This window comes from Electrophorus electricus, chromosome 26, assembly GCF_041902795.1.
Source record: "Electrophorus electricus isolate QZ-2024a chromosome 26, ASM4190279v1, whole genome shotgun sequence".
NCBI lineage: Eukaryota > Metazoa > Chordata > Actinopteri > Gymnotiformes > Gymnotidae > Electrophorus > Electrophorus electricus.
The window spans coordinates 4,725,301-4,737,861 of NC_137522.1; the positions used below are offsets into that span (position 1 = coordinate 4,725,301).

The 12,561-nt window shown below is 37.8% G+C and overlaps 1 protein-coding gene across 2 annotated transcripts; it reads right to left on the reverse strand.

Moving 5' to 3' along the window:
• Window positions 1-6,182: 6,182 nt before the first annotated feature.
• Window positions 6,183-8,955, reverse strand: nppc (natriuretic peptide C). Of its 2 annotated transcripts, none has more exons than XM_027023447.3 (3): window positions 8,755-8,955; window positions 7,468-7,766; window positions 6,183-6,627 (listed from the first exon to the last, which is right to left on the reverse strand). In XM_027023447.3, coding segments are annotated over exons 1-3 (393 nt in total). In that variant the 5' UTR covers window positions 8,848-8,955; the 3' UTR covers window positions 6,183-6,626. The 2 variants fall into 2 exon arrangements, with proteins under 2 accessions (XP_026879248.1, XP_081564535.1); XM_081708409.1 differs by having other exon boundaries at window positions 7,464-7,766.
• Between the last annotated feature and the right edge of the window lie 3,606 nt (window positions 8,956-12,561).

A 12,561-nucleotide genomic window follows, 5' to 3' on the forward strand; every position in this document is an offset into this window, starting at 1 on the left:
ACTTCTTTTCCTCACTTCTTTTAAACCCAACAAAGTCAGACTTAAAAGAGGGGCTCTGTCATCTCTCAGATTCTTTTTTCACTCAGTATCACGTGGACAGTTAACAGTAAACAGTTGAAAAACGTATTTCTTCATTTCACTAATCCAAGTAAACTAACGTGTGATCAACGCTACCGTCGCGACAGTCACCGAAAGACTTCAAGCAAATTACTCTTTAATTACTCACACACTCTCTCTCATTACTAATAAATATACGTTATATCTCTTTATCATCCCAAGGCATCTTCCCCAGGCTCAAACACACCACTTTGTTGTTGGTTAATAAAACTGGCGCCATTATGCTTTGTTCTGTGATCAAGTTAAAACCAGCCAGCTGAGCTCATTAACATATAGCCACGTTGCTCAGCTGGTTTAAACTCTGCCCCATTTTATTTTCTTTCTTCTACTTAGGAGAACCAAGAAAGCAAATCCCACCTCCTTCTCTCGGACGCTCGCACGCCTTCACTTTCCTCCCTCTCACTCGCACACCTTTTAGATTGTTTCATTGCAAATATACTGATGCTGTTCGTGATTTAGAGTAGTTGGGTTAACAAATGTATCATTTATTCTCACCAAGTTATCCGACTTTATTTTATTCAGATTGGGTTTTGATAACAATCTAATCAAATAAATCACGGTTATTTATATCCTTCAGGTATCAACTCTTTAATGTTACTTTCTTCAGTTAAAAATTAAAGATTGTGATATTGAGCTGAATATTTAAGACTAATAGAAGCATAGTAAATTATACATACATATTATACATATTATAAAGGATTGGTAGATGAAACCCCTACAATATTATGGATGTATTAGTTATGTTCACTAATTTATAGATTAAAAAATTACTGCTAGTTTCAGAGTCAGTTCTTAAGCAGTTCTTAGTGGTTGTATTTGGACATTTTTAAGTCATTGTGGCAAACTGCTGTTGGTTTGTTATACTATGTACAATTATATAAATGTTGACATATTAGTAATCTTACCTAAACATGCAGATCATTAACGAGATATCCACACTGGATTAGCCCAGACCTGGGTTTCAAGAAGAAGAAGGAAAATAGGCCAACATATGTAAAAGTGGAGGAAGATACTCACAGGGGGACTTTGTCTTATGTAGGAGGACCAACCTGGAAGAGATTGGGGAGTGCAAGGTAGAGTCAGGGGAGACTGCCGTTAGGCAGCATCAGATGGTGATCTGAAGGATGACTTTGGAGACCCAGAAGAGTAAAAAAAAAAAAAGAGTAAGTGGTAAGGGCCCTCTGTAGAACAGACAGACTTTCATCTGGACACCCACGACAATGGGGCTTCTGGACCTGATTGCAACTCTGTCATCGCTTCAGCACAACTCCTGGCAACAGCTTCCACAGAGACTGGTAGCCTGCATGCAATGTCCTTCAGCTTGCATGGACTGAAAGCTCTTTTGTAAGTCTCTCTTGATAAGAGTGTCTGCTAAATGCCGTAAATGTAAAATGAAAGACTCAGTCCTTAGAAATGAGTAGTGGAGCATAAATGCTGAAAAAATATCTGTGTTCGATGAAGTAGCTTCTGGCCTAAATGAAGATGCAGGGGGTGAGAGTAGTATGGGAAACATTCAGCACCAATTTCAGGAACTCAGTAGGAAGCATGAGGAGGCAATAGCAGCCATTGTCAGTTTAAGTAATGGATCAACCAGTACTTTTGTCTATGTACCAAGGGAAAGACACATTCAGCCTTTCATTGCAGACTTGAGTAAGGATGGGAGGGCTGTTGATGAGTTTATTGAAGAGGTAGAAGGTGTAGCTGGCCAGGGATCGACTCCTTGAGGAGCAGTCAGACTATGTACTCTCACTTTTAAGGGGGGCAGCCTTAGAGGAAGTGAGGTTATGGATTGGAGGAGAGGGCAAACAGCCTAGTGGCCTCTTCATGTACTTGTGAGCAGCTTTCAGAGAAACACGCAGTGTGGCTCAATTGTTAAACAACTTCTATGGTCATAAACAGATAGACGGTGAATATCTTCATACTTATTCTCATGCACTGTCTCAGATACTGACTTCTATACAGAGGCAGCATCCTAGTGCTATGTCAAATGAAAAGGTTGCCAGCAGAGATCAGTTCATTGAAGTGGTGAGTGATGCAAGCCTTAGGAGAGAGCTACGTAAACATTTAAGAGAGAAGCCACAGTTAACCTTCATTGAAGTAAGGGAAGAAGCCATTATATGATCTATGGAGGCCCTCATGACAGGTGCTAAGTGCAGTAGAAATAGGAGTGCAATGTCTGAAGATCTGTTGGAAGCAAGGTGTTCTGCCATTGACTTGCCAGCTAAGCCCCCTGTAACTTCAGAGGATGTTTATAAGTAAGTGACTGGGCAGGGTAAAGCTATTATTAAGTTTACCAATACAGTCAAAGAACTCAGCCTACCTAGCCCTAAGACTGAGCCAGCAGTTACAAATAGATAGAGCACAAAGTCTATATTCACTGATGATGGTCAGCCCATATGTTTTAAATGCAATGGTGTCGGTCATATTGCTCAGAAATGTGTCCGCTGACAAAAAGTTTGTTGTTATCCATCTCCCACAGTTGAACCTTCAGTTGCCCTTAGTCTGAAAGCATTCTAAAAGCAGACCCTAGGTTCTCCCAGCACACAATCTAGCCATAGCAGACTATTCGAAGATGCTGTTGGGACTTGTCCAGTGGTAGCTGTCTACATCTTGTTGTCTTAAAATGTCTGATGCCATTCCATTCCATATTTAGGCTACCTTGAGTTGGATGTCAAAATCATGAATATAACAATACCTGAATGTGCTTTTCTAGTGGTGAAGGATTCTGAGGTCCCAGGACTTATCTCTGTGAATATTATTAGCAGGTGCCAACAGTTGATGCATGCTGAGTTTGAGACAACCCTAGGTGGAAACACCATCAGATTGGAGACATGCATTCCAAGAGTCCAGACTGCTAACATTGTTCATTAAACTGCATTTGCTAGATTAGCTGGAAGAGAGGTAGTACACATACTAGCTTTATCAGTTGCCCAAACAGTCAATAGATGTTTCTCAAATAGATTGTAGAAGCCTGGAGCCAGTGAATGCATCTTTGCTTGGTGGTCTGACTCCACTTCCCTCTGTCATGTCAAGTCAAATTTATTTATATAGCGCTTTTTACAACAGCCATTGTCGCAAAGCAGCTTTACAAATTTCCAAATCCAAGCCCCCAGTGAGCAAGCCAAGGGTGACAGTGGGAGGGAAAATCTCCCTAGAGCATGAGGAAGAAACCTTGAATGGAACCAAGGGGGAGCACATCCTCCTCTGGCCGCTTTGTGTTTTCTGTGGCAGGTTTTTTCCTGCATGATGACAGTTATGCTTATGGTTATGTTAAAAGTGTTTAAGAGATTTGCATTTTGTGTAAATATTATCAACAGTATTGCAAAAGGGGGAAACTGTTGAATTGTATTCAAGGTATCAAAATTTGTGTATCAGCAACCTGGGGAAAAACAACAAATAAACAAAACTAATGATGTAGTTGGGGGGAAAGTTAAGTTGCCAGAATCATAAATACATAAATATAAAATTTTGTTAGTCAGGTACCTGTTCTCTATGCCCTATTGCATGCCCTATTGCATGTTCTAAATGCTTAAGCAAATAAAGCTCCAGGAACAGAATAATATGTGTAGGATTCTAACCACTTGGTGGCAGCATTACAAAAAATAAGATGCACTTTCCATGACCCTCATCAAGACATTTTGCTCACTTTAGGTAAAGCTACAGCTTAAAAAATGACACCATTTAAACATTTTGCATTTCACTTTCAAATATTCTACTTGTTTTATTTTTGAAATTATCAGCCACATTTAATTCCTTTAATTCACAAAACAATTGGGATAGTCTTACTATGTGTATTATAGATGAATTTTGGAACTACCTGAGCATTATTTGCTACATTTTTCCTTCATAGAGTCTGCTTTTTTATGTGAAATACTTTCTGGAGTTGTGTACTCTCAGCAGTTGGAGGCACATTGCTAAGAAAATTGGAAATATTTCTTTAGTGATAATATTAAACCCTAGACGCTTTACTTTTTTTATATGGACATCAGTTACGTTTCCTTTGCTAGGCAACAAGGTAAAGTACATATGAATATGACATGTTACATTAGCCCCATTCTAGCCATCAAAATCAACCCACTTACAAACATACAACCCATTTTTGTTGTCAAACCTGTTCCTCCATTTAGCCTATCATAAAATACAAAAAAAAAACCAAAAAAAACTGGCAACTTGTAAAAAGCTTTGCTTTAAAACTTTCTGAAAAGAGAGTGAAATCTCATCAACTTTATTCACTTAAAGAAGAAAATAATTGTTTTGTTCAGCCACACTCACTGTGGGACATTTCATTATTAATGAATATCTTTGTGGCTTAAGCACAGAATGTCATCTTTAACTTGAATGCATTATATGTATACTATGTGTTGTGTGAACCACACATGAATCAGATCCTTCTTTATATATAAACTCCCCATTTCAGGCAAGCATAAATAATCGTACAAATTGACATACGCTTAATTATCTTAATTAAAATTAGCTTAATTAAAAAAGGACTGCCTGGTGTATATGGCTCATAGACATTAGTGGGTATCTTCCCTGAGGATTCACGGCCAGTACTTTAACACAGCAATTTTTACTTCTGCTTGCCTTCATTCTTGTCTTCTTTAACTAAAAATTGTTCTCAGTGTGGGTCAGGTTGGACCACCAACATGGCTATTCAAGAAACTTCTGTGTTTTAGCCCTAAAACGTTTAGTGAAAACCCAGAGTTGCACACATGCCCTTGTTACCAAATCTAGTCTTTCTTGAGGCTTACCAGTGGTTTGAAGCTAGAGCTAAACCCTCTAAGGTCATGCAGGTATGTTTTTTTATAGTAGTCTTTGATACCTCTGGTTGTTTCACTGCTACTTGTTTATCTTTCTGGATCTAAAGGTGCCACATGATCTTGGCCGTGGTGTTCTCCACCTCTCTCTGTGGTTCCTCCCTTAGTCCTGCCACTTGGTTTTGTGCTTTCCCTGCCAGCATCTTGCATCCGGCTACTAGGTGCTGGATTGTCTCAGAGGCTCTTTTGTACAGTCTGCATCTTGGGTCTTGGGTGCTGTGAAACATGACATACATACATACTTCTTATGACATACATTGTGTTTATTGTTGTTTACATTCAACTATAACTAATATTTTTTTGATATGTCTGATATGTTTAAGCAGCCATCATTCACTGCCCACATACTCTAATGTCTACTTTCTTTTCTGTTTTTAGTTTCTCTCTCACTTTCTGAGCAGTTCCTGAGTTGTTCTTGCACAAGATGGGATTCACACACACTCAAAATAATCAAACCAAAACTGGATAAATTACTTATCACCTATATTATTTCTTAATACATGCATTACTACAATTTTAACGTCACAATTTTTGTATGCTAAATGCGTGTACAGCCATAATTAATTCTGATATGCAAATGCTAACATTAATCCTCTTTCTCCTGTTTTTTCTTTTTTTCCTGCTCTTTTTTTCTGGTGCACTTTTCTGATGTTTCTTGTGTTTCTTATTGTTTATTTTGTTCTTGTGGTACTGGTGTCGACCAGGGGAGGATGTGTTCCTATTTTGATTTGTCTTGTATCCATTCAAGAGTTCTACCTCATACTTTTAGGGATATTTTCCTTGCCATTGTCAGCTTTGGCATGCTCACTGGCAGCTTGGACTTGAACATATGTATAGCTGCTTTGTGAGGACACCTGTTGTAAAAAGCCCTTTGTAAATACATTTTGATTGATTGATGATACACCCCTGCTTTGCCTATCCTAGTGCTTGATATTGCTATGATTAGTGTCACTGTGTTGTCTTTTGGTCCTGGGTTTTCTAGCCATTGGTAATATTGTCTTCACACACACACACACACACACACACGCACACACACATACATTCACATGTCATTAGCATTTTAATTATGAATCTAATGTATTGGAATATGGAAACACAATATCTGAAAGTGCTGTAAAAAGCTGCTGTAATATTTTTCATTTTAGACACCCAAAAGGTGTGAGTAAAAATAAAATTTTTCAGTATTTCAACATTTAAATTATTTTGCTGTATCAAAGCTATTATTTTTTCAAATACAATTTTTCAGGAGAATGTTATGCATGTTTTTTAATCATTTTTAAAACATTTACAACTATTTGAGACAAAAAAAAGCTACAAACAGAATTGACCTGCCGTTTGCATTCATTTCAAAATGTTACATAAATAAAACTCATATTTATAAATATCTCTTTTTATAAACATATAAATAGTTTTTAAACATAAATACATTTATGCAGGAATGAAGTACATGAAAGTACAGCAGCAGCGACAATATACAGCTTTGCAATTTTTTTTACACCATTGTCCGCCATCTTCTGTAGTATGCTGTCATTTATGTCATATATTGTATGTTTTCTTGTATTTACTGAAATTTGTCCACATCTCAAGTCGTGGTGGCTTCTGTACCAATAATCCACCCCTTTTCAGGAGTCTCCTCTAAAGAGGAGTAACAAAGTCAGCATTGTCCAAAACCCAATGATCTTCTTGAAATAATCTGAAATAGAAAGAGACAGGAATGATTGTTTGTCCTTCTCACAAAAAGAAAGTACACACTATTTACCGTTCAGCAGCTTCTCTGACAAGAATTTGATGGTTGCAGAGTTAGAAATCTATTGCATAACCTTCTTTTCCAGCACCTATCTGTCATGTTTTGCATGTGCATCAGACCTGTACATCTTATGAAAGCCCTTGGCAGATACAATGTATAAATGAGTCACATACAAAAACAGTGAATCAGACTGTATACCCTCCCATGATGTAACTAGCTGGTTAAATACCCCAGTACCCTGGACTAATTGTCTTCCTATTTGGTCCGTGCATTCATCCCTTTAATTTTTCTTGTGTTTACATGACTCTAATGGAGAATTTCATGTTTGCTTGGATATACTGGAGACAAGTGAACAGGTGTCTCTGTGTAGGAGAAGCTACTAATTCTTTTTTGGTTTTGCATTATAAGACACACTGAAAGACTTTATTCATCAACATGGGATTCTAGGTCAACCAGAATGACATTCATAACTGACATCTGTAGGTAGTAGGCCTGCTTATGTTTCTCACTGAAACAGCAATTAGTATTCTGGTCCCACTAGTCTCACCCACACACTTTACCACTTAAATTCTAACTTAAAAATTATAACCATTTAACCCATGTACTTCACTTAAAACAAAAGAGGGGATTTTTTTGCTTGAGTATGTATAAAAAGTAACTCTAATATCATTAACTGTCATCGCTTCACTTTGTTGAGAATACGAGCAGGGCAAAGAAGGTATGTTGCATGGGTCTGCCAGAAAAATGTGCCAATTTACTCATATTATTAAAAGAACACTTACCTACCATGAGAGATTGTTTACAGAAGGATAATGGGCTGGTTGACAGCCCATGCCGCTAATGGTGCCTATTCTATCCATCTTGTGTCCAAAGCAGCCACTTCTGGTTGTGGTCCCTCCTTTCTTTGATCCTGATTTGAGTCTTCTTGAACCTGGCTGGTCACTCATGATGCGTGCCCAGACACCCTTGGCGCGGGTATCCATTCGGAGATCACGTAGCAGGCGTGCTCTATTCTCAATCATTCGCTCACGTTCACCTGAAGCCAGAAAGTCCGCCAATTCTTCCCCCAACAGTGCTCTGAGGGACTACAAAACACAGGCAACGTTTTAGAAAAAAAGAATTGTTTAAAAAATATGGAAGGCCAACATTATTTGTCAATATAGATATTGTTGTGCCGATTATAGGATTGACTGATTTAGGATTGATCTGCAGCATTAAATTCCTTACCATCAGGTTAATTTCAAAATTCAGTCTTGGAACTAAAGCTTTTAGTAAACGACAATTAGTGAAAGTGACGTTCTGAAGGTTTCAGTGTATTTCCATTTCTGGTCGGCAAAATGACAGTGCCGTAAAAATTGATTGGTAGAAAAACCACATTGTCAAATAAATTTGACTCTAAAAGTCTAAATATAATTCTACCCTAAAACCACCCCAGTGGTGAGCCGAGAGTGCGCTCACTATCATTTTCCTTTCTTGGACGCGTGCAGCATCTCTTAACACAGTTGAAACGCATACTGCTAGAGGCAGCCCGCGGGCTCAGCATCACATGCCTTAAATTAAAAAAAAAAAAAAAAAAAAGCTTTCACCAACTTATGAGTTATAAGAAGTAAGTAAAATTTATGTGCGTCATGTAGGAAGAGGCTGGTCTAAAATCTATTTTAAAATAAGGCTATAGCCATATTATATTGCTATAATTAAAGCCAATTCAGTCAATAGACTGATTGCGCAAGGATGTTCGCCCTGAGCGCATCCGAAACCCGCAGGAGTCTAGTGATGCTTGGAGTTCACTAGATAAACGTAATAACCAGAGAAACCGCAACAACGATTTTTAAAAATTTGTGCAGTCGGTGAGATTGAAGTGCTTGGTTAGCGGTATTTATGCCAATCAACAACCTGCTCTTAAATATACACGTACAAATCGACATATTTAGAAAGCTACGTCCACAAAGTATATTTAAACTTGTACTAAAACAAATAAAAACGTGTTTCTCCTTTAATCACCAACCGCTCTGTAAACAGTTTTAGGATACATGTCCAGTTTTGTTTGCCTGGTAATAAATCGAGCTGTCTCACCTTCTCCTGTGTTAGTGTTAAGGGTTTTGCCTCTATGTTGACTGAAAGTAGAGTCATCATAAGTCCACAAGCCACCCAATGCGTGATGTTCATTCTGTTATGTTTAAAAGTCGAGTCCGCAATGGAGAAGTTAAGTTTTCAGTTTAATTGTAAAGGAAAGCGCTGTCGGCTCTTCGTTTAGGCTACTCCCAAAAGACTGGAGCGCTACTCTAACTCAATGCAATTCTCTTGACGGTTTTATAGCGTACTAACGGTGATGTCATTCCAACCTGCGTAATGGTTTCCCTCCCTCTCGTGGGCTCTACCTTGCCAATTTTTCCCATTAAGTACCTGCATCCGCGGAGAAAGGCGCGTCATACCATGATTATATCAATTGCTATTATAAACCAATATTCCTTTCGTCATTTGATCAAAGGATGAAAAAATCTGGGGATAGACTTGTGAAGGTTCATTTGAAATACTGTAAGTATTTGAACAGACAAAATACATATAAAAGTAGCGGAAAAAAACTAGATATGACACAAATAAAAAGTAACAATCTACAGTTTGACTACAGCGGTAAAATAGACCAATTGTCCCGTTGTTAAAAATGAAATAGTTGACATTAACTTTATAAACGTTCTAAACTTCATTGAGATATTTATATCTTTTACCAAGATAAATTTTGACTTGTCGATCATTTCACATATTAAACTGTTGCAACACAATGTGTCGTAGTAATTAGGCCCCTGAAGAATAGCTGCTGTTGTAAGGCAGATGTTGTTCTTATTTACGTATGTTATGAATTTACTGTAACTGGAATAATTCAGTTCCTATGCAGATAACAAATTCTGTGCACACGTTTAGCTTAGAAGCCACAGTTTAATCAAATAACGTCACCAAAAATAATATCATCAATGAAATACGTTTATGATATATATTCAGCTAAACCGCCTTTATTTCAGTAATCGTGGTGGTTTAAAGTTTACTTCAGTCTTAAGTTCTCTGAAGCTAATTTTGTTTATGAGACATAAAACCTCTTTAAAATAAATAAATAGACGCAACATAAAGTCGGCAGGGGACCAGTTGTATTTCGAAGACAAAACGAACAACGGAAGAAACCTGTAGTAAGGTATCTTCTGGTTAGAAACACTGCGTGGCAGTATAAGCTGTGTTGAAATGGAGAAGGAACCGTGCGCAAAGGCAGCGCCTATTCTTCAGAAGGTGCCCGTCCAAACGGGCTCTCCGTGTTTGAAACGCTATTGTGTTCACATAAATCCATAAATTCAGTGCGTTTGTAAGCCAAAATTGTAGCCCTGAAACCCCGCAGACAACAGCTTCATTGGTGCTTCGTTAAATTTAATGCATTTCTCTATTTCTATTCATAACGGGGATACTGACATCACCTGCCTATACATGCATGTTATGCTATTTATTTTAATTATATAAAGGTAACAAACAAATAAACCCAAGCAATAAACAACTGCCACTCAAACCAAACCCACTCAAACTAAATAACAACTTACTTGTTTGTGGATTACTTGCCTGTGCACCCTGTCTTTGGAAATAGCAGGAAGGTGTAATGGTGTTTTGTCTAACTCTGTTTGGATCGTCCCCAATCAGAGCACTGACAGAGTGCTTCTGACACACATCACTTTTACTGTAGGGGAAAGGTGTCAGGTAAGCCTACTGTACATGGGGTAAATGGGCTTTACATGCTGTTCGGTCTCAACATGACTTCAGATCTCCATGGGACCCCAGGTACTGACATTGTAAGAGCAGCCCACTATGGGCATATGTAAAACAGCCTTACAGCAGTTCCAAGCAACAGCTCATGGTGGAAAAGAGGCCTGGTTAACTGTTTGCTCACAACCTTTCACCAGATGTCTGGCAGAATGAAGACCAGTGGCCAACCATTTTATCTCTAAGACATCTGACGTCCTTAACGATCCATTACATTTCTGATGTCTCTGTTGGATGACAGACACTTATCATTTACAAGGAGAGGTTGAATTCTAATCCATGTTATGGTGTAGTGCAGTGATGGAGAAGCAAAACTCAGCATCAGAGCAGAGGAATAAGAGCAAAGGAAGCCCTTAGAGTCGTGCCATTGAGGCATATGACGAGACTCCTTCATAAGCATAAAAATAAGTATGTTAAAATGTGTGTCTGTTGAAAAAAACCCATTGCTTTAACCTCTGTATCTAGTCCAGATACAATGAGCTTTCCTCCAGACAGCAAGGCTGGGTTTTTTGGTGTCTACCAAAACCATACAGATCAAATACTGTACACTACATAATACATGACATGCATTCAACAGAAAAAGAAACAACTTCCTTAACAAGCATTACATAATTTTAAACCTTAGGCTTTCTCTAATGTCTAAATGACCTCTGTCTACTCATCATATGGTATAATTTTCAGGTGACTGACCGTGGATGTTGAAAACTGTTTAAAGTGATGTAAAAAGTACTGAAAACTGTTTCACTTAGCTGCAAATGGTAATAGCATTAACTTCATCAACTGCAGTGCAACTAAATGGAGTCAGCATATTTGGCTGTATCTGGGACAGCAGATAATCAAGATGTGGACACAGTGTCTTTTAACAGTTTCAAATGGTTTCATCTTCTGGAGATTAAAGGCTTATATAAGTTCTCATATTTTTGATTCTGCATGATATCTGGGAAAATCTTCATAGTCAGTTGTGGTTTTCTATATATATCAGTGATATAATAATATAAAATATATCAGTGTGTTTTTCCATTAATTTTCATATTGTTTAGCTCCTTAACACTTTACAGATGCATCAAATATATGTTAAAGGTTTGACCCCCATCTTAGATTGACAGGTTTGATCCCCAGTTGATATTAGTTTATACTGTTGCAGGGGTGGGCTTCACACTCATAGGAGCAGCTCCATTCATGCTGGCCTTTGGTCTCCAAGCCTCATATTTGTGTCAGATTGTAAAAGACATTAACACACTGAAATACACTGACAACAGACTAAGATCAGTTAAAAAATAACAATAGTTATTTAATCCATTCTAACAACTCAGGACGAATGCTGTGAAATGCTTAATGTGTGATACCTGGTATAATGCCTGAATAGTGACACATTTGAAGACAGTTGAATGGTTTACCTAACAGCATACTTGTTAACATTTTTCTTACAACATGTTTATTTCAATATTTAACACACGAGAGACATTTTTCTTTGTCATGTTGTGAGTGTGGCATAACAGATTTTTTTTAAACTTTTACTCACAAATTTAATGATGCTGTGGATTTCTCCCAATGACATCATAAAGAATATTCAAGAGTTTTTTTTCTTTTTAAGCCTTAACCACAAACTCTTATGTGTCTAATTTTTTATATACTTTTTGCCTTTTATATACTTTTTATGTGACAGACAAATAAATAAATAAAGACCCTGCAAGTTAAGAGCAGCAAATAGTCATGAAACAGACAACAGGGATGCAGCATATGAAATAGTTCTTAGTTCTTACTGTACATGTTTCATCCAGGATTCAGTGTGTCTGTTCTCCTTTTAGGGTTTGTTCAAGACAAACTACAAACCCATTACAGTCCTATAAATAACCTTTTTATTATGCTTGGGACTTTAATGTGTTTTACACAGTGCTGCTCTGAAAGATTTTACATGTGGAGCTGTTCTGACACTGTTATACCTGGGGTGCAGGAAGGGTACTGATGAGAGGGTTCAGTGGGGAGCCTGCTCCTGTGAGATGCTCTGAATCTTTCTCCATATAACACAAAGCATATGGGAGTCCCTGTCCTGCTGCCATGGAAGGAGGATGTCTTTATAATCCT

Excerpts from the sequence above, each read along its gene's own strand:
- nppc (XM_081708409.1), bottom strand. The coding sequence starts at position 8,847 with ATGAACATCACGCATTGGGTGGCTTGTGGACTTATGATGACTCTACTT. Across the intron at positions 7,767-8,754 it reads TAACACTAACACAGGAGAAG|TCCCTCAGAGCACTGTTGGG; the intron begins GTGAGACAGCTC and ends TGTGTTTTGTAG.